Source organism: Amblyomma americanum, chromosome 2 (genome assembly GCF_052857255.1).
Source record: "Amblyomma americanum isolate KBUSLIRL-KWMA chromosome 2, ASM5285725v1, whole genome shotgun sequence".
NCBI classification, from domain to species: Eukaryota; Metazoa; Arthropoda; class Arachnida; order Ixodida; family Ixodidae; genus Amblyomma; species Amblyomma americanum.
Window position 1 is genome coordinate 45070950 of NC_135498.1, and position 27841 is coordinate 45098790.

Sequence of the window (27841 nt, forward strand, 5' to 3'; positions counted from 1 at the left end):
TACGTTTGAGTCCCACGTGACCAAGGCGGCCTGCGCAATTCCTTGATCATGACGTCACAGCACAAACTGCCACCCAGAAACCGAAACCACCGAGTTTAATAATGGGATAAAAATTATTTACCGGCCATATATAATTCCTACAGGGCGTATCATGCTTCCTGAAGCAGTAAGCAACGGTTGAAACAAAGAACGCACAAACGAAAAATGTGGCGTCTCCACCCCTTTAACCATCTTAATTTGAATCATTTCTCGCTCCGCCTTGCATTGTACGACGTGCTAAAAAGAAAAAAACTGTACTGCTTTCCAAATAACAAGAACATCCCTTGGTTTATTTCTATCCCCGCGGGTGAGACGTGTGACCACGTAATCGCGCACCTGATTTTGTGAACTAAATTTTTTTGCAGGCATGGTATATAGGGAATTGACGCTCAGCGTTTAATTGGGTAAAGCGTACACGTGCAAGCAAAAAAAAATCATGGGCGGTTTAGCTTGGGGTGAACCACGAATTATCGCTATCGCGCGCAAGCACCACGAGCCCTGTTCTTGCATGGTTTTATCTTTACTTTCTATGCTTTTGGTTGACCTGAACTAGCTTACTTTGGTTTATATATCTAATGATGTAAGTTCGCGAGATATTGCATCATTTTAGACGTACTGCAGTGGAATTGGTTATTCTCTAGATTCACAGATCCCAGGGTAACCTGATTCCGCTCCTGGCGCAGAGGTACAGCGGTTAAGCTGTGCCACTGCCCTGCGATGGCAGGTGCTGTCATCGGTGGGGCTTGTGAGATCCATGTTGTTCCTGAGGAATCTCTAGCGACTAATCATTGATTGAACTGCCACGGTGGGCAGTTTGCTCGCAATCCGGTGGACAGCTTGTGATGACGTTACAGCGTCACGTGGCCAAGGCGGCCCACGTACGTGCTAGAAGCAGGCTTCGGAAAGACAGACAACCGCTTTTCGGCAGAGTGAAAACGTTAGGGCATTAAAATGGCAACCACAGGAATCGTTCACTCCAGACTCTAGGAGTTGGTGATTACGATTAGTCAGAAAATGCTGCATTTTAGCGAACCGTTTTATTTTCAAGTGGCCTGAATAATGTTTTATTTCAAGCGGCAGCATAAGATCCCCACTGCAGCGGAAGGCCGGCATCGCACTGGGGAAAGACAGTAATTAATGAAATAAAAAAAAGTCATAACTGGGGGAGCGGGATGCGAACCCGTTGCGGCGCTAAAAACTCAGTTCCGCTGGCCGCTGCTTCAGACCACTACGCCATCGCCACAGCAATTTTAAAGAATGGTATTCATTACGTCAAAATATATTTTATTTACATTAAATTATTAACAAAGCTTTCAGGAAACCCCACGAAACACATCGCAAAAAGACAGAGCAACAGAGCAGCAGACGCGAGGTAAGGCTGAGCACATAACCAAGGGAGAGTGCTACTCCGGTTTAAAGTTGGTCGGTTCACACACTCCCCTCAGATGAAGCAGTTAGGAGAAATCTTAATTAACAACCTCCCTGTATACGAACTGCCAAGCTCTCGCTGTGCTTGTAATGTCGATCGTCGTCACGTACCCGCGTTTACGCGTGTTAAACTCCCAATCTCCCACGCTGTAGTTCGAAAGCGTGGTCTTCATCATCTTTCACCCGTGCGCGTGCAATCATATGGAACGAGCATGCTGCAAGCCGCACGAAATGGCGGGAGATTAGAAGCAGTGAAATTCAGAAGTCCCAGTGCTATCGCAATGTCATCGGGTAATGGTAATTTAGCGACCTACAAACTTTCCTTGTTCTGAGTCTATTCTGTGCTTAGCATTTATTGTAATTGTCGTGGTAAACGCTACTGCATTGTTTTCTAAATAATCTTTCTCTACACAGACACAACAACGCGCTGACTCAATTTAGCAGTTCATATCGATAACAATGAAAGGAAGGAGCTAGTGAAGCGAGGCAGTCCATTAACGAGCTAGCGGTAAGAGGGAAAATAGAGGAATTCAGTATATCGCTGCAGAACAGATATTCAGCTTTTAATAAGGAATACGACCTTAATGTTCATACAATGAACGATAATCTGACAGCTATCATTACGGAGTGCGCAGTAGAAGTATAGCGGTAGGACGGTTCGACAGGATACCAGCAAGATACCTCAGGGAGGCGAAAAATTTAAGAAACGTCAAAGCATCACAGCGTCTAACACTACAGACAGAATAGAACTAGTAGAGCTATGGAAGTTAATAAATAAGCGCAAGGATAGCCGACATCAGGAAGTTTAATATCGAGAGAATCGAGCATGCTCTAAAGAACGGAGGTAGCCTAAAATCGGTGAATAGGAAATTAGGCATAGGTAAAAACCAGACACAGCAGAGGAGAGCACACCTAGAAATTCTTACTAAACACTTACTACAAAGTACTAAACACTTACTACAAAGAGAGGCCCAACAGGGCCTCACTTTGTCGGTTCCCCTCTTCCTCTCTTTCAGCGCGAGCGCCAGTGGTTTTGCATTGCATCAAGTTTGCGAGTACGTCCACAATTATATAACAGCTACCAGCAGATTCCCTTGCTAAATGTTTCAAAAATTTCCGAATTTAAAAGACCGTTTGGGTATTTTCATACCCCGCCGCGGTGGCTCAGTGGTTAGGGCGCTCGACTACTGATCCGGAGTTCCCGGGTTCGAACCCGACCGCGGCGGCTGCGTTTTTATGGAGGAAAAACGCTAAGGCGCCCGTGTGCTGTGCGATGTCAGTGCACGTTAAAGATCCCCAGGTGGTCGAAATTATTCCGGAGACCTCCACTACGGCACCTCTTCTTCCTTTCTTATTTCACTCCCTCCTTTATCCCTTCCCTTACGGCGCGGTTCAGGTGTCCAACGATATATGAGAAAGATACTGCGCCATTTCCTTTCCCCTAAAACCAATTATTTTTATTTATTATTTTTTCATATATTTAATTCACAGATATTCTCTCCCGATATTTTGATTTTTTCCTTTTCTTTTTAATTACTCTGAAATTTCACCCAAGGCACAACCATTATTAGCTTGGCACAAGTCTACTCGGCCTATTCTAAGAGGTCTCCCCACTGAACCCTGGCCAATCCCCCCGTCGTGGGCATGTGCCACGTTACGACGGCAACAACAACAAAAACTAGACGTATGCGTTAAGAGATAAAGAGGGCAATGTAATTAGCAATATAGATAAGGTAGTTATAAGATAGATATAGATAAGATACTAGCGCACAGCAATGCGTCATCCCGACAGTAACGAAAGAGGAAGTAAAGGCACACTTAGGAGCAATGGAAAGGAGAAGAGCAGCTGGTGAGTATCAGGTAACAGCACATCTGCTGAAGGACGGAGGGGACTAGAAAAACTAGCCACCCTGTATACGCAATGCCTTATGACCTCGATCTTACCAGAAGCTTGGAAGAACGTTAGCGTTATCTTAATCCATAAGAAAGGAGACGCCAAGGATTTGAAAACTTCCAGACCGATCAGCTTACTGTCCATTGTCTACAAGGTATTTACTAAGGTAATCGCTAATAGAGTCAGGGCAACCTTAGACTTTAATCAATCAAATGATCAGGATGCCTTTCGTAAAGGATATTCCATCATAGCTCATATTCACACTATCAATCAGGTGATAGAGAAATGCGTAGAATATAACTAGCCCCTATATATAGCCTTCATTGATTACGAGAAAGCATTTGACACAGTGGAAACCTCGGCAGTCATACAGGCATTGCGGAACCAGGGTGTAGATGAGCCTTATGTCACAATACTGGAAGATATATATAGGAACTGCACAGCTACAATAGTCCTCCATAAAGCCAACAATAAAATTCCAATAAGGATGGGCGCCAGACAAGGAGACACGATCTCGCCAATGCTATTCACCGCCTGCTTACAGGAGGTATTCCGAGGCCTGAAATGGGAACACTTAGGGATAAGAGTTAATGGAGAATACCTAAATAATCTGCGATTCGCTGATGACATTGTCTTGCTGAGTCATTTAGGAGATGAACTGCAAATCACGATCAATGAGTTAGACAGACAGGACAGATGACATTGTATTGCTGAGTCATTTAGGAGATGAACTGCAAATCACGATCAATGAGTTAGACAGACAGGACAGAACAGTGAGCCTAAAAATTAACATGCAGAAAACCAAACTAATGTTCAACAATCTAGCAAGGGAACAGCCGTTCACAATTGGCAGCGAGGTGCTGGAAGTGGTAAAGGAATACGCCTACTTGGGCAGGTAGTGACAGCTGATCCGGATCATGAGAGGGAAATAACTAGAAGGACAGGAATGGGGTGGAGCACATATGACAGGTTCTCTCAGATCATCAATAAGAAAGTTACCAGTATGCCTCAAGAGAGAAGTGTACAAAAGCTATATCTTACCGGTACTGACCTACGGGGCAGAAACGTGGAGGCTAACGAAAAGGGTTCAGCTTAAGCTAAGGACAACACAACGAGCCATGGAAAGAAAAATGATAGGTGTAACGTTAAGAGACTGGAAGCGGGTAGAGAGGGTGAGGGAACAAACGCGTGTTAATGACATCTTAGTCGCAATCAAGAGGAAGAAATGGGCTTGGGCAGGGCACGTGATGCGAATGCAAGATAACTGCTGGTCCTTAAGGGTAACAGATTGGATTTCAAGAGAAGGCAAGGGTAGCAGGGGGCGACAGAAAGTTAGGTGGGTGGACGAGATTAGGAAGTTTGCAGGCATAGGGTGGGCGCAGCTGGCAAAGGACAGGGTTAATTGGAGACATGGAAGAGTTCTTTGTCCTGCAGTGGGTGTAGTCAGGTTGATGATTATGATTGATAACAGTGAAATGTTATAAGCGCAGAGCACATGTATGTATGCAGTGCATGCCAGAAGTAAAGGCTGAGTGATATTTTGGGACTCGTAACTGTTTCGGTTTCGTCTCATGTATGCTAACGCACGCACGCGCACGCACACACACACACACTCTCTCTCTCTCTCTTCTCTTATACGTTTATTACTCAGTAATATCGCCAGAAGTTGCCGACCACAAAAATACCTCGAGTTTTAAAACGGCCGTTAGTATTCCGGAGCCCTCCACTACGGCACCTCTCCCTTTCTTCTTTCACTCCCTCCTTTATCCCTTCCCTTACAGCGCGGTTCAGGTGTCCAACGATATGTGAGACAGATACTGGGCCATTTCCTTCCCCAAAAACCAATTATTGTTATTATTGTTATTACTCTCCCACCTTCACCCTCACTTCAAAAAATTTGCTGGCCCTCCCTCGTCCTCACATCATCGGCTCACCCTGACTAACGGCCGTTTTAAAACACGAGTTATTTTGGTGAGGGAGGGCCGGATAACTTTTCCGAATGAGGGCGAGGGTGAGGGAGGGCCATAGATTCAAACGTGAGGGTGGAAAAGTAAAAATGAGGGTATTTGCCCACTTCTGGTCATTAGGAATGCCCACCGTTCATGCAAAATCCCCTTCAGAGGAGAATTTGTGGTATTGAAAGTGAACTGTACAGAATATGATCGGCAGCAGCAGTACCCCGCCTATCTACTACGAATAAAGCCCGTTCCAGGGGTGTCTATGGCGCTCCCTCCTACTGTGGTGTCGCCGGGTGCCTACCGATGAAATAGGTAGGAGAGCGCACCCGGCCTGGTGCTCAGCCATCGTGGGGTTTCAACCCTCGAAAAGATGACCCAGCTCGTTCTGAGAAATTGCCCCGTTCGCAACGGCGGCCGTCTTTAACCGAAGCGAAGGCCTTGTGGCAGAGCATCCGCATCGCATTCGGGAGGTGCTGGGTTCGATCCCCAGTGCCGCCAGGTACCCATCGGTTGTAATGGACACAGAGTTTACCCCAGCCTGGTGCTCGGCTTTTGCGAGATGAAATGCATGGGAAAGGGTCTGAGACCAAACCGTTGCATGACGGGCCAGTGATTCCTTCCATTGTCGAACAACCTTAAATCCGCCTCGTGCGGTAAAACCCCACTGGTGCCCCCCCCCCCCCCCTTTTTTTTCCTCAGAAAGTCAGACAGCCGGAAAAACCGGACTTGCCCAAAACCGCAGTGATACTCCGAAGTTTCTTCTTCGAAACGTCGAAGGATCGCTTACAGTAGTGACATTTGAACCTATACGTCCATTGAGACACGCAGGTTCCAAGGTAGCACAATCTGAGATATAAGCCGTCCTCAAAGCAACTATCCGAAATGAAAAAAAAAACAGCTAGAAAACATGCATGGAAAATCCGTTTTCAGCTCGTTAACCTCTTAAATCAGTCATATAGGTCGTCTAATGTCTGGGTAAAAAGACGTTTCAGAATCCTTCTTCTAGGGATAGTCGAGAAACTTCTATAAGTGGTTTATCGAATACCTTTTCTAAACGCGATAAAAACATCTAGAGATGAGCAACAGGAAGACCTTTTTTATACGAATACAGGTAGATGTTTACAATACGATTTGTGGCCCCCATTTTGTTCCTGCGAACTTTGTTCAGCAAAAGAGGAGCTAGAGAACTATATGGGCCTACATCAAGCTTGCACTGTGCACAGCACAAGCCTGCTGCACGCAGCAAGCGTGATGCTGGCGTCAACGGTGGTTATTACACTTAATTGAAGAGAAAAATATCCGAACAACGCTCTTTATTGCGAGGAATAAAAGGTCTTATAAAAAACAAACGGCACAAGCAGCGTCTGAGCAGGTTGAACAAAATGGGGTAGCGGAGAAAAAAGAGCAAACCTGGAATAAGTCGTATCACCGGTATCTGATGCAGACGAATGGTGCGTCAGAAAAAAAAAACAGCATTACGACACAAGCAGGTGAGATACAATTCAAAATCACCTGAGACGTGACATGCACATGACCGCGCTGGTCATGTCGCGAAACATTCGTTAGATGGTGGGAAGACAAAAAAAAATTAAAATGGGCCTGACCACATCGCCCATGTCGAAGCGATCTATATCAAGTTAAAATAATGAGGCCCAAGCTGATCGTGAACTTTCCCGCCTCCTTGCGCAGACTGTGTGGCACATCAACTATTCTCTAATCCCGCAATAGCTTCTGTAAACTACAAAGTTATTGACCAATACGCTGCAACTCAAAAACAGACCATTTAAGCGAAACGCGCACCAGGAAATGAGTCGATATTGTTTTTACTCTTCTGTTGAATGCGCCCTCTGCTTGGCGTGCACATGGCTGCTTGAAAATTGGTTTTTGAGGAAAGGAAATGGCGCAGTAATTGTCTCACGTATATCGGTGGAGACCGGAACCATGCCGCAAGGGAACGAAGGAAGGTGAAAGTGAAAGAGAGAAAGAGGTGCCGTAGTGGAGGGCTCTGGAATAATTTCGACCGTCTGGGGATCTTTAACGTGCACTGACATCGTACAGCACACGGGCGCCATTTGCGATGCGCCTGCATCGAAACGCGGCCGCCGCGCTCGGGTTCGAACCCGGGTACTCCGGCTCAGTAGACGAGAGCCTTAAACAGTGAGCCACCGCGGCTTCGACTCTGAGAAAAAAAAGTAATGGTGCTTTTAGTACAGCTCCAGTCCAGTGTAAATAATATGTGCGCGCATTCTTCGCCTGTCCGGATAGTGATTCACCGTGCTTATGCAGTCTCCACGCCTTCGAATTCACCGTGCTTGTATAGTCTCCTCGCCTTCGAAGGCGAGGAGACTGAATAAGCACGCTGAATAAATTATTCTGGCAAGAGCGAAAGCAGATTCTGTATACTAACTTGATAAAAGAGGCGAATCAAGCGATACCCATGCATGAGAACAAGATAGGGGTACTGTGACAATATTGTGGCGTAAAGACTTTCAGTTCTGCTGTCTTTTAAAACGAGCACTGCTCGGAATTCGGGACTGGAGAACGGGATTGTGTGGGCATTGGGTACGTATAAAGACAGAGAGGCCGAGGGGGATGCGGAGCGAGTAGCATGGAATGCGATTAATAATAATAATAATTGGTTTTGGGGGAAAGGAAATGGCGCAGTATCTGTCTCATATATCGTTGAACACCTGAACCGCGCCGTAAGGGAAGGGATAAAGGAGGGAGTGAAAGACGAAAGGAAGAGTGATTCCCGAGTTCTAATCCAGGACACATGGTAGAAATGGGTCGAATGACACCATTAGCGCCGCGCACCCCAGCTGGTACATGCAATGACAACGGGCGGAGGGACGTGCGGTGGCAGGCAAGTCCATACAACACCCACAATAACAAGGGGGCCTCGAGGTGTACACCCGGAGGTGTCTGCTGCAGTTGGCTGGCGACCTCATCTGCTGCAACGACAGCAGCCCTCGGGCACATTACACTAGAGTAGCTGCGGCCAATCCAGGAAGCACGCTCCACCACTCACCGCCACCAACTTCAACCAGGTAGCAGCAGAGCACGGAGATAACCTAAGTCCAGTGAGACGCTGCAGCTGCAACAGCTCCAGAGAATGAGATGTGAACGATAAAGCGAATGTAGAAGTGGCCACAATTACCTCGGACGGACGCAAATGGTATATGGTGCGCGGACGCAACACGGTGGAAATGCTTCGTGCGCGAGCGGGGATCACCGAGGAACCATTGCACAACGATGGTGCGAAGAGGTGTGCGCGCTCGATGGTCGCTGCATGGCGGGGAGGTGGAACAGCGACAAAGTCCGTTGGGTGCCACAGCGCAGCGATGGCGCGAAAGGAAGAACGCGCGATATCCACCGTGCAAACGGACCACCGGAGAGCCTTGCTATAATATATAGGGAGTGATGCTGATAGTGCTGCAGGCACGCAAAGACCGCGACAGGACGAGTACCGGGCGACGATGGGAGGCCCACGGGTGCTCACGCATAGCGCTGGCGCGAAGAGAGGGGCGAGCGCAGGAAGGCACAAGCAACGGCCACCGTGCAGAGAAGCCGGAAGAGCGTCGAGGGATCCGCTGCTGAAACTCGGTACAGTTGCGTGAGGTGCCCCCAAAGTTAGCACCACGATGAGGAACCTTTACATCTTATTAAAAGGCTTGGTGCAGTAATTCTCCTCCCCTATCCTCTCTTCCTGTCTCCTCACCTCTTTCATTTCATTTCTCCATTCTGCCTGCTATCCTTTATTTCCGCTGACTCAGCTCAGGTGCTTTAGTATCGATGGCAGATGCCGGGGCTAGCAAAACTCTTCCTTCCTTTTCACTATTACTTTTAATAAAACCACTACCACCACCTGAAGAGAGCGCGCGCCGTTTCGGGCGTGCACCGTGGAGGCCGCAAAGAGCGGGAACGCCGCTTCCTGTCAGTGTCGAGACAAGCAACTACCCACCGAGAAAATCACCAAGCCGAAACAGCCCGCCATAATTAGATGTGCTATTCTGCAGGGCAGTAATAGAACCAATCTTCAACCCCATGCACCACAAGCTCGAAAAGCCCGCCAAAATTGGGTGCTTTGCCACCAAAACGTCTGTCGGCTATGAGATGTCTTAAATAGGGCTAACATAGAACCAGCCACCTGCCCCGTGTCCATACTGAGGCCAAAAAACCCGCCAAAATAAGATGCCTTTACTACCAAAACTTCGTTTATAAGACCTCTTTGAGAGGGAAGATCAGTCTTCTAAAGTCCTTTTAAGCGTATCGTTAGCACAGATCGAATCCCGATGGTAAAAGATCTCTTCAAAGCATTCATTTTGTTCGAAAATCCCTTTCATCCGCTCTACCTCTACGCTGCGATGGCGTAGAGGTAGAGCGTCCGCCTCGCGTGCAAGAGGACCGAGGTTCAAATCCTGATGCCGCGCAATTCTCCACAGTGTTTAAAAAAATTTCGCGGGTCGATGGAATTGCATAACCAGGCTTGGGGTGCGGCCTGATCTCGGTGACCAGAACGGACAATGCACTCTCACCAGAACAGGATTTGGCCACCCTGGTGTAGTACTCGGCCACAACCTTCTATGAGAAACCTCTTAATCCTCGGCCCTCAGTCTCCAGCTGCCGCGGAGCAACTGACCAAGGCGGCGGTCAGACCTGTGATGCAGCGGAGGATGCTAAGAATTTCTGGCTCCGGACAGACCGCCATTGGAATCTGAAACTGGCAATGTTTAACGCCAGAACTTTATCTAGTGAGGCTAGCCTAGCAGTGTTGTTCGAGGAACTAGCGGGAATTAAATGGGATGTTATAGGGCTCACTGAAGTTATGACAAGTGAGGCGTATACAGTACTAAAGAACAGACACGTACTGTGCTATCACAAATTAGTGGATAGATGAGAACAAGGAGTGGAATTCCTCATTAATTAGGACATAGCTGGCAACATAGAGGAGTTCTTTAGTATTAACGAGGGCAGCAGCTATTGTAATTAGGCTCAATAGGAGGCACAAGCTGAACGTGGTGCAGGCCTATGCGCCTACATCCACCCATGATGACTTGACCGTTGAAAGCTTTTATGAAGCCGTGAATTCGGCAATGAATACAGTAAAATCACACTACACTGTACTGACGGGCGACTTCAATGCGAAGGTGGGCAAGAAGCAGGCTGGCGACCAAGTTTTAGGTGACTACGAGATAGGTTCTAGAAATAGCAGGGGAGAGTTATTAGTCCAACTCGCGGACAGAAATAATTTACAGATCATGAATACCTTCTTCCGTAAACGAGAGAACAGGAAGTGGACCTGGAAGAGCCCCTATGGTGAGATGAAAAATGAAATCGACTTCATACTATGTGCTCAGCCTGGCATCGTTCAGGATGTGACCGTCCTCGGAAAGGTGCACTGTAGCGACCACAGAATGGTAAGGTCTCAAATTAGCTTAGACTTGAAGAGGGAACGGAAGAAGCTAGTGAAGAGGAGGTCCATTAACAAGTCAGCGGTAAGAGGGATAGTGCAGTAAGAGGGATAGCAAGAAGCACTAGAGTGCCTACCTGCAAGCCCTTCTAATACCCCTGGCACTCTGCCACATTAACTTCTCAGCGAAATTAGGGCAGCTATGTTTTCAGTCTGATATGCTTCTATTTACAAGATCATGAACCTGCACTTTGATGACAAACATGGAATACTTGGTAACACTGACCACCTAGTTTTACTGAATTACACAGCATAGAATTGATAAGCTGAAACCAAATAATTATCAGCAAAAATAAAAAGCCTTAATGGTGCCAGATTTCTTTGTTTCCACCAGAAGAGGTGCCATCCAGACCTTTGTACATGATACAACTGCCAATTCTGTCGAAGAAAGTCTAGGGGCACTAGCACTTCTGGGAAAGTACAATGGGGTAGGGGGAAATCAAAGATCTTATGGCCACGATTCAGGGGCCAATCACTGCTTTTTTTTGGTTCCATCAAGCCACCCCTCCTATTCCCTAAGCATGCAAACACTATGTGTAGCTATTTAAACACTTGTGTCGGGAATAATGGCTAACTGTAGACATCCAGAACCATATTGGTGGTCCAGAAGCGCAAACATACATAGACCAAGAAAGAGACAAGACACATTCTATGACTTGCTTGGTCTGTTATGTCTGTGCTGTTGGACCACCATTATGAATCAACACCAACTGGCCCAATCTGCAGTTGTTATCCAGAACAAGCTAACCCAGCAGTTCTGCAATGCTGCACAGAAATCAAGAGCTCGAGAACTACAGCAAAATTTATTTGCACTAACACGAAAACACGAGCAAGAAAAGAACGACACAGAAAAATTGAAAATAACTTCAGCACACTGGAATACACAAGAAAAATTTAAAAAATAGTGCACTCCTGACTTGGGTATAAAAACTGAAAAAAAAAAGATAAAAGTCACGAAATTTGCAGTTCATTCCTTAGGTTCCTTCTTAATCTTTGGAAGCCGAACTAGTTTAACAACAGGATCCAAATTCTTCACACGTGAAAACTGACTGTATGGCACCTTCACACTTCTGTTGTGTAGACAGACAAAGAGTTCATTATTATCAACCTCTCTTTTCTGAACTTCAGACTGTACTCGTTTCAATTGAAGCTGTGCAGTATCTCTTGACTGCTTGATGCCATGTTGAAACGTTAATCCTTGAAGGTCCGAGCTGTCTGCAATAGATAGCACAGCGCTGGCAAGGTCAAAGCCATTAATAATGTCCAAGCTGTGGAGCTTAACAATGTGCTTAGCAAGTTCTTCATAGGTAGAAAATGTGAGGACGCATTCAGAACACACATGGAGCCCTTCATCAACTCTACAGCACAAAGAGCCAGAGACTTTCTTCACAGGTGGTCTGCTCATGGGCAACTGCGAGTTCAGCCTGCGTAGCTTTCGTAAAACTCCACTGTCAACTACAATATTACCATTCACCTTTTTGATAGAAGAAGCATCAATGTAAACTGATTGAAGTATCTTCCACTTAACATTTCTAGCAATGGTGAATTGAGACGTTGAGCATGATGCATTATTTTGCAAATGAGGGGGAGATGTATCAACAAGATTTATATCCAAGTTCTTGAACAGATGAGGTACCACTGTAAGCTGGTTCTCAGAACTGTTGCTGCTGCCATTGCAGACAACCCCTACCGGTGCAGGGTCATACAACAGCTGGCTTGGAACTGACCGACCACTCGAAACTGTAGCGTCTGAACGGACAGTGTCAACAGTACGCTCGTACTGCAGAGATGTCCCTTCAGCTCCATGTACTAGCTTCAGAGATGCACTATGTGACACAGCATTGCTCTGCAAGAGCTCTGTTTGAGAAGAAACATTTTCAAGACAGGCAGAACTGATGTAAGTAACTGCCCTCTTGAGATTCTTTAACATGGTCTTGCCTTTTGCTCGCATCTTTCCAGGCTGCACCATCCTCAGATACTCCTGAGCTTCCTCTATCCATAATGGTGCAACATTAAGACCAATGTCAGTCTCCTTTCCATCTTTAAGACAAAGAACAGAGAATGGCTGCCCTAAATGTAGGCACCCAGCATGCATGAGTAGACATCTTGACCTCTTGTATGGCTTGAAGCAGTGGCCACAGATGAATGGTACCGAGTGTGCAGAAGCCGTATGGTGGAGGTAGCAAGTCAGTGTGCTGTAGTTTGCGGAACACAAGCCACAGATGTACAGCCGGTTAGTGAGATCATCCTTAGCATCTTCCAAGTTCACTTCGCAACATAACTTGTCATCCCCAATTTCTCTATTGGATATTTCCATTTCTGATGTGAAATCAACACTCCCTGTACTTGTGTCGTTTCTGGAGGATGAATTACTAGTAGTACAGAGCCCTTGTTCATTTGCTACATGAGCACCATTCCTGTTCTCTTCTCTATAGATCTGATGTGCCTGAATTATATGAGTATCAAGGCCACATTGATCAGGACTTCCAAATGAACAGTCCTGATAAGGACAAAACAAAAAACCACTATGCTTTTCAACAAGATGCATAGAAAGATCAGTAGATGAGACAGTGAGATCACACTTCGGACAGGGGAATGACGACTGCAATGGATGGCACTCGGCAAGATGATTCAAATAGTCAAAAATGTCTCCAAATTCTACGGAACAGTTTTCTGCACTACAGGCAAGGTGCCAACTGTCATTAAGACTTGAACTTGTCTCTGTTTCCAGTAACGGCTGGGCCTTACCAGGTTCCAATTCCAAGTTCTGCTCAACATGGCAAGATGGGTGCAGACTTTTTGTCCCCTGAAGTTGTGTTGACAAGCGTTGTGTGCAATCGCTTGATGAAGAGTGCGGACTTTCTCCTGTGCTTAGTGGAGATGTTCTACCAGCACTTTGGTGGGTTACACAGACAGCAAAGGTAGCAGCATGATTTTCTACTAATTTTTCCTCCACTTCTGAGTCCATGTTCGACACTCCTTTGCAGGAATCATCCAAGCTCAGTTTGGCTTCAAGAGAAGAGTGCCCCAAATTCACCAGGTCAGCTCTCGGCATGGCTGCATTACTTGAAGTCACATTTACCTGTGTAAGTGCCTCCAGTGACAATTGTGCACAAGGCAGAGATGGGCCAACTCCAGACATAGGTTCATTACTTGAAGTCACATTTTCCTGTGTCAGTGCTTCCACTGATAATTGTGTGCAAGGCTGGGATGGCATCACAGGGTCCTCTGTTAGATATTCTTGGATCAATAGTCGCAGCTCTCGAGACACTGCAGGGGTATCTCCATTTCGAAGCAAAATTCTGAAAGGCCTTCTTGAGTGCTGTTCCATAACATGGCGCATGACAATCCAGTCATCATTGCTACCAAAGTCACAGTATAGGCACTGCACAGCAAAAAATCCATGGTCCGTTTGATAGTGGTGAAACAGAAGACCACAAGTATCAGTGGACCCAAAGCACAGGTGACATTTGTACGCACTGAAGTCCTTATGAGACACCAAGTGTCGACGAAAGATGTCATTGGTCAGACAGCTGAAGTGACAAGTAGTTGTTAAAGTACAAAAGTAGCGTTTTCTATGGACCAAGTTCTTGAACTCATCAAGAGGCAAAGCATGCTCAGCATCAGAATTGTTCTTATACCATGGAACCGGCTTAGCATCATGTGTAAAGTATGCATGAACACCTAGGTGAGCCTTTGAAGTAGACGAGTACGTACACAAGCCACAGTAAAACATTTCCAACATTTTCGAAAGGTGCCTCGCTGTTCAGTCCACTGCCTTTGGTTGGCGATCTGCACACCACAGATCCTGAAGGGTGTACATCACAGCCGGCTGTTGACTAACCTGAAAACGAGCCATATACCAGAAACAAAAATGAATTTTCAAGTTTGCCAGAACAAACAAAAACCTGTAGTTTACTGATCACCTTAGAAGATGACAGAAAAAGTTCTGTTAGCACCTTATAAAGTGGAATACGCCCCAGTGCCAACAGCAAGCTCCATGTGCCATTAACATTTTATTTTGCTCTCCCACAACTGCAAGGCAGATAGTCCATAGTCCTAACCAATACTGGCAGCCAGTTTAACAAATTTTTATTCAAGATGTGTTCATATGTATGTGGTTCTGCCTATCAGAATTTTGTTAGCTGCTTACAAGTAATTGCGACTACCACCAAGTGGTAGTGATGTCTGCTTGGAGACAATATTTTTAACAGCGCTGTTTTGACCTAGCAGTTCTGACTGGTTCTTCGGCCCAGTTCATATAGACGTTTGTTACAAAGCATACAAATGTAAATTCATGCCATTACAATTGCTGTACGCAGACCACTTTTCTGCAAAATCATATGCAAATGTTAATATGCCTTACCCATGAGCTTGGAACGTCAAGTTTTAAACTGCTCTCATTTCAAGCTTCAACTGTCTCTGATGCCACAGAACACTGCAAGAAAAAGTTCATTAAGAGACATTTCACTGCAACGGCTTGTTTTACCCAGCACCATGCACACGGCAGAAAAGGCACGCCAATACCATTGTTGCACAATGGGCAGTTTCTCAAAGAACGTGTGAACAGCCAAGATGATGTACACAAACCAATATTTCAGCAATGCCAACATTTAAAAACGATCACTGTTAGTTAAAAATTGTCTTTTGCCATATAAGATTGTAAATAAGCACAAGTGTTGTGAATTCGGCCTGTTGGTTACCAATCATATTTGAAACAAAGAAATGCAAGGACGGGACACAGTAAAGAAACACCACGAGTGCTGGCTATCAACTGGTTTTATGCCAAGAAATCAGGAATATATGTAGGTCTGAAAAGCTAAGAGCAACACAATAATCCAGAAAGGTGCACAACGCGGCATGACAGAGGTAACGGCATGTGACCAACTCAGCTGCTAAGAGGATCTCAAAGGGGAAGCCACAAAGAGCAACAAAAGTGCGAACAAGCAACGACAAAAACTCCTAATAGTGAATAACAGAGCTAAAATCTACTGACGGGGCGGGAATCGGAAACCTGATGATTTGAAGGGAAAGCACAAAAAGAAGCAATACAAGCTAACAAAAAATTCACAGCGATGTACAAGACACCTAAAATCTAGCTGGAGGGCACGCCAGAAATCTGATCTAAAAAATGAGATTTCCTTAGGAAACAAGGTGGCAGACGGTGTGCTCCCATAATGTTGTTCTCAATCATGAATGCTTCCCATATCACACATGTGCGCTGATCACTATACTTCTTGATGAACGTTTGGGTTAACAAGGGATCGCAACCGTCACTTTAGCAACAATTGCAAGGTTATAACCTGTTGTCTTGCCTAATGAATTGGTGTGCTCTCACAACCTGGCATTAATGCACCTCCCGATTTGTCCGATATATAGCCTGCCACATGAAAGTAGAATTTCTTGGACATTAGCTTTGCAAGGAATAAATCGGCACTGGCACTTCCTGCTACGCACTGTGCTTTGAGACAAATCAGTGCTTACCTGCTTACATAGGGTGGCTAGCTTTTTCGGTGCAGCAATATATACTTGTACACCGAACTTTTGAGTCTGTGAGAGAGGCCGTGCACATAGAGTATGATAGTGGTACATGCTGGGTTAAACTATGGGCACTGTTTGATGCAGCCCCCATGACGGTTTAGCAACCCTCAAATTGGCTGCCAGTGTGAGGGTTGTTATCCCCTGTTAACCCACATGCGCATCAAGTATCGTGATCAGCCTATGCACGACACATGGGAAGCATTCATGATTAAGAACATTGTGTGAGCTGTGTACACAGCCTGTCAGTTTCCCGAAAAAATCGCATTTCTAGATCATCACATTTGATTCTAGATGTAATATACTAATAAATTTTTTGTTGTACTCGTTTTGTTTTTAGTGGTTTCTCCCCACATTAGGTTTGAAACTTGCCCTGTCACTAGATTTTAGCTGTGTTACTGGCCTGTTAAGAATTTTTGTAGTTGCTTGTTCTGTTGCTCTTTGTGGCTTCCCCTCAGAGATCCTCTCAGCAGCTAGGCTGGTCATGTGCATTTCCATGATGCTGCACTGTGCACCTTTTGGAACTTTGCTGTTCTTAGCTTGCCATATGTATATGTTTTTGTGCTTCTTGGAATAAATCCAGTTGATACAGCACTCAGGTTCTATTTACGGTGTCCTGAAGTTAAGCCGTTTCAAATGATTGGAAATAAGGTTGATGAAAACCTGACTTCAGTGCAAACGTTCTCCTCAGCCTCATACAGCATTTCGCTACCTACCACAAACAGCATACCTGTGTATGCATTTGTCATACATACAATAGTGCTTTGCAAAACTGTATGCAGAGCTAAGATGCATCCCCATAAAGCAGCATGTCGGCCATGTTTTAAACAATTGCTGTCACTTGATTCAATTGCCATCATAAACCACTTCAAAGTTTAAGAAGAGATTTAAGTGCAACACCTTGTTTTTCCCCACACCATGCAGATTTCAGTCAAACTTCACACAACAACTAAGTCTGCCATTAAGACTGCTCTAGACAGAGCAGCTCAATAGAACCATTTTTATTTATTCGTACAATATTAATATTTGTTCAAATGGCCATCATAGTAGACTGGCATTTTGCAGGATTTAAAACTTTCACTGAGAAAACAGTGGTCATGAAACATAAAGCAAAACAGCAAAGTCCCTGGATCGTTTCCAGTGCCTCGATATTATGTTTTGTGTAAGGGTCCCAGACGGCATGCGTACTCAAGTTTCGGTCTGATGATGGATGTGTAGGCGAAAAGCTTTACCCTTTGCTGAACAATAAAACACTAACAAAAGTGCATGGAATATTGGTATAAAGAACACGACTTTCACCACGAGGGAAAATATACATCATACACATATTAGCGCTCAGTATGTGGGTACCCAAAATAAATGCAATCTAAACCACAGGCAAAGGTAACAAAGAATGCACGAACAAGAGCAGGTTATCTATTCCAAGTACATTTTTAGCACCGCCTTGTCAGATGTGGCCAATGCTAAGCTGCTTGGGAGGCGATTCCATGATCCAATTGAGCACAGAATGAATTTGCAAAGACGCAAGTGCGTGCCACAATTTCTTTTATTTCATATAGGTGATGCCTGAACAGCTAAGATGCCTTACCTTATTATAAATCAGGATGTAAGCCGCAACGATGGTAACAAGAGCTGTCGCAACTTCTTTTTCTTCCTTGTCATACAACACTGAAAAAAAAAATTGAGCCAATTTTTATTGAATTTGTTTTATCCCTACTAAGGCACACTTCTGTTAAGACGCACAGAGCAGAACAAGCCAACAATTACAACTGCTGCTGCACAGTAGATCCAGGGGTAAGTTGGAGGAGAGTACAGAAGTCAAATTCTTTTGTGCATGACCAGCTTTAATCAACTCAAAACCGGCTTGGTATGTGGCTATAACAGCAGCCGTTTATAGTAACCAATGTGCCAAGCATGGGAAACATTTCTGATGCGGAAACTGCAATTTCAAAGCTCAAAATTAAATATCAGATTCATTACTTGATGCTCGTATGAAAACCCCTCGACCCTTTAAAGTAAGCAGTGTACTAGGATCTGAATCTCATTAATGAGGTGTGTTAACCCATTTGTACTGCATGTGGAGCTGCTGATGCATTGTCAGGAAATACTTTTCTTCCACAACACACTCTATATGGTATGGAATGGCTCGGATGGGAAGCGATGCCGTCCCAGTCCTGTTATCTTTAATCTGGTTCCAAAGAGATGAAAAGCTCAGGTAGACCATAGTAACCTCACGATACCTGATATCTTCATCTAGGTTAAAAGTGCAGTTGTCATGTTGGAGTCTCATCGTGCACAAAAGTTGACATGAAAGCAGCGAACACAAAGGCAACAAAGACAAAAAAATGAACAGCACAGTAATTTCCACTGCTTGTTTCTAGCTGTTTCGTCTATACAACATTTTTCCAATATACCAGGCATTGCTATCAGAGCTTGCTGCTCCATTTTCCCCTAGTAGGCATATTGCAATAACTAAGGGGTTGTGTGCCTATGAGACTAAAGCTTTTCTTAGTTTTGCAAAAAAAATCGCCTGAATTGTTTTAAACAGGGAAGTAAAGCTATGAGCGTCTTTTTCCTCAAAGGTGTCAAGAATTTGAAAAATGCTGAGAAAGATCAGATTTTTCATACAGCCTGGTGCTGAAAGTTGCAGTTAGTTTTCTATAAAAACTAAAGTTCTTGAAAAGTATTCTCCTAATGGAATATATCAGAAAGCACAAGTCAAGCAGTCCCAAAAAATCCGTCCCATTAAGTCCAAAGCTTGTTTATAGACTAGTTTTTATACCTGATGAAGTTGAGAGCAGGAAAACAGGAAAAATGAGTTACATGCATGCAAGTTCATTCTTTTTCAGTACTGGAGGTATTCACTGAGGCTGCGCTGCGAGACAGCATGAGGGTCATCGTGGCAAGCACGCCAGCTCGCGCAGTGTGGCGGTATGCCATGAGGTACTCGGAACTAATTGTTAGTGATCTGTAACATTTTTGCACAATGTTAAATGCATCAATGTCCAATTTTCTTTGTGAAACGCATATTGTGCATGAAGCTTGCAGCAAAACTGGCCGGCTGCACTGCACGCAAGAATGTGCAAAATTTGCAAATTTAATACCAGTTGACAACTGTCAAACACTTATACAGGACGCATCGTGGATGGACAGCACATGATTAATTACCCAAATTCCAAAACTGGCGCTGCAGAAACTCATATTTCATGTGGCTGAAGTTCGCGAACTGCTGAAACTTCACAGACGGCATTTCAGCAGAGAAAGCAAAGCCTCGTAGCTGCCTTATTTACACGACCGAGCGGCCTAGCAAATACTGTCATGAGCTTGAAGCATGAATGGCAGAGCTAGCGTGAATGCTTCACAGTTTTGATTGTAGCAGCGTAGCGCTGCTTCGAGTGCACAAGACCAGGAATCTAGGCCGGTTCGCCGGAACGCAATGTGCAGCGATTGCGCTAGATGCTGTAGAAACGTGCCACATTCAGCAGATAGAGATGACAAGTTAAGCTAGCTAAACGAACAGACATATTTGTTTATTCACCTCTCCAAAAACGGCACTTCGACTGTCGGCACCCTCACCACAGCTCTTGGGCTTGCCTGCTTGTACAGCAATTGCACCCTCTCTAGATTTGAATGCTTTAATTTCTTGGCCTGTCTGTAAACTTAAGCCGTGAACAAGGCGGGCCTCGATATCGGTGAATTCAACGCGCGGCACCAGTCCTATACGTCGCACACCACGCCGGCGCCTTCGCACTCATATACGGGTAGACGATTTTACAAAGTGGAACCTTTTCAGCATACTCGCTCTTTTTTGTCTTGAACAGTTCACGATGTATCCAATCAGGCACATGGTGTTACAGGTCGGACAGAAATTATCTGCGGCGAGATGCGAAGTACACACACATTTCACACATCACCACAGTTAAACGCTGCAACTGGCTGCGAGGACCACATGCGCGACCACCAACATGGCGAACACTGCGCCGGCTACTAGCGCCCCTTACAGATGACGTCATGTCAATACCTCCTATACAACTGCTCTGAGTTTGTCACAAACCAGCAAAGCAAGTTGCTTTGGAAAACACTACAATATTTTAACACGACAGCGTAAGAGCAACCATTCGGAACGAAATGTGCGCATTGTTACTCCAATTCAGAATTAGTCAAGAGGGTGGAGTCACACGTTGACTGTAGAATGAAAATTAAATATTGAAGGAGATACTTAAAGGAACCCTAATATTGCATTTAAGGACCCAATTTCTTTTCAGCACAATGGAAAGCTTGCTGCCTAAGGTTCTGGATTCTGCAAGTTTTGTTGGAAACTGTGTAGAAAATTTTTACCAAGAACTTTTAAATGAGTGCATTTGCCCAGTTTTCTGTATCCCCATGCTTTAAAAATGATCAGTGGGTGCGATGCTGACTGCACATTGGCAAAAGTGCTACATCAAAAACTAATATAGATCTCACAGTAATAAGATATTTTTAGTTTTGGTTTATGGCAGTTTAATGTCCCAAAGCGACTCAGGCTATGAGGGATGCCGTAGTGAAGCGCTCCAGAAATCTCGACCGCCTGGGGTTCTTTAACGTGCGCTGACATAGCACAGTACATGAGCATCTAGCATTTCGCCTCCAACAAAATGCAACCGCTACAGTCGGGATCGAACCTGCATCTTTTGGGTCATCAGCTGACCGCCATAACTACTGAGCAACCGCGGCAGCTCTACATTTATAATGGCAGGTTTCACAGCAAGATGGCTTTTTATGCTACTTTCAATGCCAAATTAAAATATTAAATCCTAATTTCTTTGATACTGCAATGTTCAATTCTTACAGTACGGGGCAAAATCTTTTCATTTCTACCATAATCACGACACATTTTGGTCAGCGGCCGATCCCTTTAAGCTCTGCTTCAAGGGTATGATGCGATGGCGTCAATAGGCTAATGCCAATATATGCAAAATTGGTCACTCTCTACTACACATTCATAGATCCCTGGGAGTAGACATGCCATGATGCACTAGTGCAGCAGTTAGTAAGCGATGTACCACTGTTCTGCAATGGCTGGTGCTGCCATCAGTGGAGCTTGAAAGAGCTAGGTTGCTCTTCCCAAGCAACCTCTCGTGACCACCTGCCATGGTGGGAAGTTTGCTCATAATCCAGTGAACAGGCTGTGATGACATCACACGGTCACGTGACGTGATGAAATCACACAGTCATGTGACCTAGAAGGACGTGACAATGTTATCTGACCAGCCTGTTTACCGACCATGGCAAGATGCACGAGCCAAACTAGAATCTTGATTCCCAAGCCACCATCCTCCGCCCTTTTTTCTGCTAACAATGCCGCTGGGACCCTATTTTCTGCAGAAAGGGAAGCCTCAATACTACCGTGTTAAAACTCAAGTTAAAATGCGGTCGCTGAAAAGAAAATCGGGGTAATTGGTTGAGAATTGCACCCATGACTCTTGGGTTGCGAGTCAAACATGTTGCCCCTAGGCCACTGAGGCATGCTCGTTCGACTTGGCTTAAGGGAGAACTTGCGTGTCTTGAGGTGTATCACGGGGTCTATTATGGCTACTGATGTATTTAAGGCAGAGCTTAAGTGTCCCCCTGATTTTTTTCAAGAAGCACAGTGTCACTTTTTTTACAGTCAATTGTTCTGCTTCAAAGGACTCTTTATACATTACAAGGATCACAGCAAAAAGAATAATAAAAAATTCTCTGCCAACAGTGCCTCAGTATTTGACTTAAGAGCGTTAGATACGGGAGATTCAAGTGTTTACATAGGTATGCTCTGCAAACATGGAGAAGACCAAATCCAAACATCAGCGGATGTTTCCTTTCCGGAAACTAACTGATTTTGCGCTATTGAGAGTTACAGCCACCTTCGTTATATCCGGTAAATTTCCTGATATCAGGTAATACATTTTATCAGTGTGCATCACAACACGACAAATCTTACACCATTCAGAACCCCCTGCTACAAACGGTTCAGCTGTAATGGCCGCCTGAAGGTTCTCGGAATGCATGGTTTGGGGTGGAAAGGTTGTCGGTCTGAGTCCCACACATATTTTGGGCTTAATCTCAGTAATTTTATCCTCAGGAACATGCCAAGTCATTTCACACCACTTCAAATGTTCTCCGTCAAACGGATGGGCCCCCAATTTTATGCAAATGGTGGTCTCGGGAGGTGTCCCACTTCGATGGCCGCTTTACTGACACATATATAACGGATAGAAAGTAAAGGCATCAATTGAGACTCTGCGTGCCCATTGTTGCTATGTGATATGGTGTGGTCATGTGGTAATTGTTTTGGTCAATTTGACCTTCACTGCACACAGACAAATCCTTGACGAAGTTAAGTAGTCAACGCTCTTAAAAAAATGGAGTGTGAAAACGAATGTTATCCCCTCACAACATTCTAAATAAAAAGATCAAGTTGCATTTCACTTAATCACTGCCAAGAATGGGAACTATCTAAGCTATACCTCGCACACACTCAATGAGAGCTTGCATGCAATTGCTGCTTTGCTAGGGCAGCCTGGAACTGCACATTCCAACATCATTCCATGACACTGATAGGGCAGGTGCGACTGAAGCGTGGAACTACAACAGTGCCATCTCATGTCGTGTTGCAGATCTCTGTGTTGGGAAGCTACCACCTGTTGCAGCCCCCTCCCATTTCCCCCCATAGCCAGTTCTTGTTCCTCTAAAATTTTTGTCCGGTGTGTGTCCACCATACACCAACAGTACAATGCAGCGTAAGGCTCCTAGTCTGCAGTAAGCATGGCACTGGCGTTGCGAGCAAAAAAATCCAGAGTAGTCCGAAAGTTGGTTACATCACACATGCAGCAGTGTATTTGAAAAGTGATTGAAACAATAGAAAACTGGTGATTAGGAGGTTGCACCATGACTCAAATGTCACTAGGGCATGCAAAGTAAATAAACTGCACTGAAAAGAAAATTGAGGTAATTAGTCTAGAATCAAAACCAAACCCCCCTTTGGATTGTGAGTCAGACATGCTACTAGTAGGCCAAGGAGGCATGTTCGTACAGAACTGGTTAAAGCGGGGCTTTATATGTACGTCGTGTGGTCTTTCACATAAAGACTGTGATTGTGAAAGAGGGAACAGTGTCCCTGTATGTGTAGGCAAGAGTACGGACCCATTAATGCTGTTGAGTCATACCCATTAAAGGCGGAGCTTAAGTGTCCCTCATTTTTCTTTTTTGCTGTCTTCTCAGTATCGGAAGTTTGAAAAGCAGATCGCCTACGACAATTTGAAGCGAAATAGAAAATGTTGCCCCTAGTGTTATTCCTGCTACTTCTGGTTCACTTGTGCCCATTTACAGTTGCTTTCCCATACTGAGAGATAATGTTTGAGTTTATGAGAATTAATCCTTCAACAATATTTAGCAAGAAATTAAGGAATCAAACTGGATACCTAACCAACCAATCGGAAGAGCCTGCCGTCTTACTCAATGCCGAAAACTGCCACTACGTATATCGATACTATCGGCCCCCCAAAATATTTCTGGAGCAGATTAAAGTACTAAAATTTTGGTGATAGCCATGGTCACAAAGAATAAAAAACATTCGATTTCCGGTGCAGGGTCCCTTTAACATTGAGTCCTCTACAGAAAACTACTTTATCTCGTAATTCCTGACGATCAGAACCAGCACCAAGCAAACAGAAAGGGACTGATATGACACGGAGAGTGAAGCATGTAATTAAAGCTGCTAATGGAAGAGACATCACATGAAGACTCAGTGTCACTAAAAGCAGAATGCCGACGCCACGACGAACAGGAAAATGGCGTACTCGTGCACCAGCTGGTTTTCCTCTTACAAGTGAGCACAAAGGAAGGAAAAAAGAAAGGAATGAAGTACTGACTCTCCAAAGAAGCTGATGACTGAACAAAAACATCTGAAGCAATCATATGCCTGAACTTCACGGAAGGGACTACTGCAGGAACTCCCAAAAAACATCTGAGTGATGAAGACAGACCCTCCAAGTTGTGTTGAACTACTGCCATCCATCAAAGTCACATTGCAAGTGACAGGTCATTGATTGACAAGAATATTTTCAATTAAATTTAACTGCACATAGACAAGATTGAATTAGCTACTAGAAACTGTTCTTGTGGCTGAATTAGCTACTAAAAACTCTGTTCTTGTGGTGTGTGCCAGCAGGTGTTTTAAATGCTCCGGTCACAGTAAAAGGTCTTGATTCTGAATATATGATGCAAGCCATCAGAAGGAAAATTAGGAAAGCTACAACTTCAATTGTTTGTTACAGGAAGACATCAGTACTGTGCAAGAAAAGGAGATTGCACTAGTTTTCACAAACAGAAAAGTGGACAAACAAAAACTATAGTCATGCTTCACCTTTTTCAGAGGCTTTAGCTTCACCTTTTTCAGAGGCTTTAGTATGCATTAACAAAGTATTTCTTTGCTTTTTCAGCAGTGTCCCATCCCTCACATTTTATGTCCCATTCCTCCCAGCATGGAAGATGGAATTGGACGAATGTTTGAAGAAAATATATTTCTCGAGGCATTTCTTTTGCAGTTGGGCCTCTGGTTTTCTTGTATGCTGTGGAAATTTCCCACACTCACATTTACAAGAGCACGGCCGACTCAAGACACAGGCATGGCTGGTGATGTGGCAAACATAACTGATGGTACCCAGTGTAACAGTGGTGTTCAAAAGGCAGACAGAGCAGGAGGCGGTGAGAATAAGGTGGGTAGATGAGATTAGGAAATTTGCGGAAATAGGGCGCACACAATTGGTGCAGGACAGGGTAAGTTGGAGGTCAGTCGAAGAGACCTTTGTCTTGCAGTGGTCTAGCTAAGCTCATGATGATGATAATCTTGTTTGTGTGACAAGTTTGGTATAAAAATTTTTTATTAAAGCGGCCCACTCCTACGTTCTGCAGTCTTTCGCAACGCTATATGTGAACAGCTGAGATGCCTTACTGATACAGCAGTATGTCAACCTTGCCAATGGTTTTAAATGACTCCCGTCTGCAAAAGGAAGTTTATGAAGAGCCAATTCTCATCTAGAATTTGTAATGCAGCACAACAAAATCATGCAGTTGAGTGTGTCACAAGTTGTGCAGTCTCTTGCAAAAGTATATGTGAACAGTTGACATTCCTCACCCTTTACTCAGGACATCAGCCACCACTGATGGTTTTAAACTTCTGCTTCTTAGATGCCTTCAATCTTACTGGGAGGCTGAAAATAAAGTTTATGAAAAGCTTATTTCAGTGTAACAAATGGCACCTGACATATGCGCATTGTTGCGCTCGTCGCTTTCCCCTAGTAAACAGCACTTCCTACAAACTTGAATTGTTAAGTCTAGCCACAACTTAGCGAATGGCCGTATCTCTGTGCAAAACAATAGCGATTACGAATATTCGTTTTTCGCACATTTTAGTATAGAACTCCCGAGTACCTCGTGGCGCCACTGCACTGTCACACCGAGAGAAATCACAACAGAGATGCTGAACTTCAGGTGTCCAACAATATATGTGGCAGATACTGCGCCATTTCCTTTCCTCAAAAAACCAATTACTGAAGTACAAAACTGCCTACTTGATGTAATAACATCACCTTGTGCTACATTTTTCTCGGGGAAATTAGTTAATTGAAACACTTCAACAGACATGCATTTGTGCCCTGTTCCGGGAGGAAGGGCTGTTCAATTGAATCGGAACAAATAAGAATAGGCACTGCACAGAAAATAAAAGGGCAAAGAATACCGAAACGAATTGCTTACCGCGGTTCCGACGGAACCGTTGCCAGTGTGAACAGCGGTTCGCTAAGAAATTGGCAAACGGTATAAAAGAAGAGCAACCACTGGAGACCTCGTGACGCCGTCTGTCAGGACCAAACGGTTTGAAATGGCGGCAATCTGCGCGGGCAACGAAATAAGTTATAACATCACCAACGACAACGCCAGCCCGAAATAAAGCGCATAGAATCGGGCAGAACATTCGACAGCCATTTTGCAAGCTTTAAAGCGAGCTCGTTTAAGCTTTGAGCGCTAGAAATCCGGCCACACAGTACCTTTGAGTCACACAATCCCGACTGTCTGAAACAAAGCAACAGCATCTACAATTTTGGCGCGAAACAGCCAAAGGCAAGCCAAGATTTGCGACTGTTGCGACGCTGTGTGTGGTGGAGAAATGCATAACAATTCAGAACAACATTGAAGCGTTATAATGGCTACAGCCATCTCGTGGCGACGAATGTAAGCACACTCTATGGGATACATTTATTCTTCGAACTGTAATAATATATTTGAGAAATTCTGTATGGTATATCCCCAACAGTTCCAAATATCAACTTCATTTTTTAACAGTTGTTTTGTTGCGTTTTTTTTAAAATACCATGTTATTGTGCTTCAATATCACATGATTGCCGTTATGGAGGAAGGATGCCATTGCGGTCAGTCCCCTTCGTGGAGGAAAAAAAAATTTCTTCCTCCATGGTCCCCTTTGTAACGGGCATGCTAGCAGAGGGTACGGGTACTGTACAGAGGGTATCAGTACAGTCCAAGGGCGTTATATATTAAATAACCACCGTGGTACATCCATAACCTCCTCCGTAGTGGTGTCACATGTGTGGCAATGTAGTGTTAACCTTAGTGGTGTCTAGAGTCACTAAATGTCTAGTCACTCTAGTGGTGTCTAGAAGGATGTTTATGTTCCTGTATGGTTCAACGGTTAACCTGTTTCGCGGCCGGTCTGTGTTAGCGGTGTTTGGGTGTCGGTGCCTCCGTAGTAGCGTCACTGGGGTGTCAGTATGGTTCACGAAGGAAGGAAAACTCAGGAGGGGCCCTTCCCATACAAACAACATGGGAGAAATGTGTGGAGGACGTGACGTGTGGTTTTTCTCGATTGGGAGGCCATCTTGTTTGGGCAACTTGTTTACAAACCGGGCGGCAGCAGCGGTCTGCGGCGTGCCATTTGAGGTGCGGCGTAGTAGTAACTGCTCGAGTTTGTCTTTGGTGGGACTCACAGGCTGACGTTGACGGCGTTCGCCCATATCTCAAGGTGGAATTCAGCGCAAAAATCTTTTTGCGTGCCCAGATTTGAACGCAATTGGCGACAACGATAGCACAGGCATTTCGTCTACTGCGGCACTGCACGCAGCAGCCGGGAGACCGCTGCTGTTAACTGAGGAGCATTCGCGCCGTTCGTTCACCATTGGTTCAATACGGCGTGCGCTGCAAAGTGTTCGTCGGCGTGCAGTGCGAACGTTTTGTGTTCTGTGCGTGCAGTGTGCGTGTGTGATTTGCGCTCCCGTTTCCATCGGCAGCGAGACCTCGTTGCTCCAGCGGTGCACTGGTGTTGATTATAATACAACTGCCAATTTTGTTTTTCGGAAATCGCGCTTGTGTTATCGGCGGGAGCCATAACATAGCAGCTGCGCTCGCTTTGTTAATATACAAAAACTTTGTTGCATGCCCGTTTGAAGCGTCGGGGAGCTATTTGCCTCTGTGGTGTGCCGGGCT

General features: G+C 44.8%; 1 protein-coding gene across 2 annotated transcripts; it reads right to left on the reverse strand.

The window, feature by feature from the left end:
• Window positions 1-11573: 11573 nt before the first annotated feature.
• LOC144121142 (uncharacterized) lies at window positions 11574-26481 on the reverse strand. 2 transcript variants are annotated; one of them, XM_077654125.1, is made up of 6 exons: window positions 26392-26481; window positions 26102-26236; window positions 25482-25557; window positions 17916-17995; window positions 15156-15227; window positions 11574-14633 (listed from the first exon to the last, which is right to left on the reverse strand). In XM_077654125.1, exon 6 carries the CDS (start codon window positions 14532-14534, stop codon window positions 11757-11759), a length of 2778 nt encoding a protein of 925 aa, XP_077510251.1. In that variant the 5' UTR covers window positions 14535-14633; window positions 15156-15227; window positions 17916-17995; window positions 25482-25557; window positions 26102-26236; window positions 26392-26481; the 3' UTR covers window positions 11574-11756. The 2 variants fall into 2 exon arrangements, with proteins under 2 accessions (XP_077510251.1, XP_077510253.1); XM_077654127.1 differs by lacking the exon at window positions 25482-25557.
• Window positions 26482-27841: the final 1360 nt, after the last annotated feature.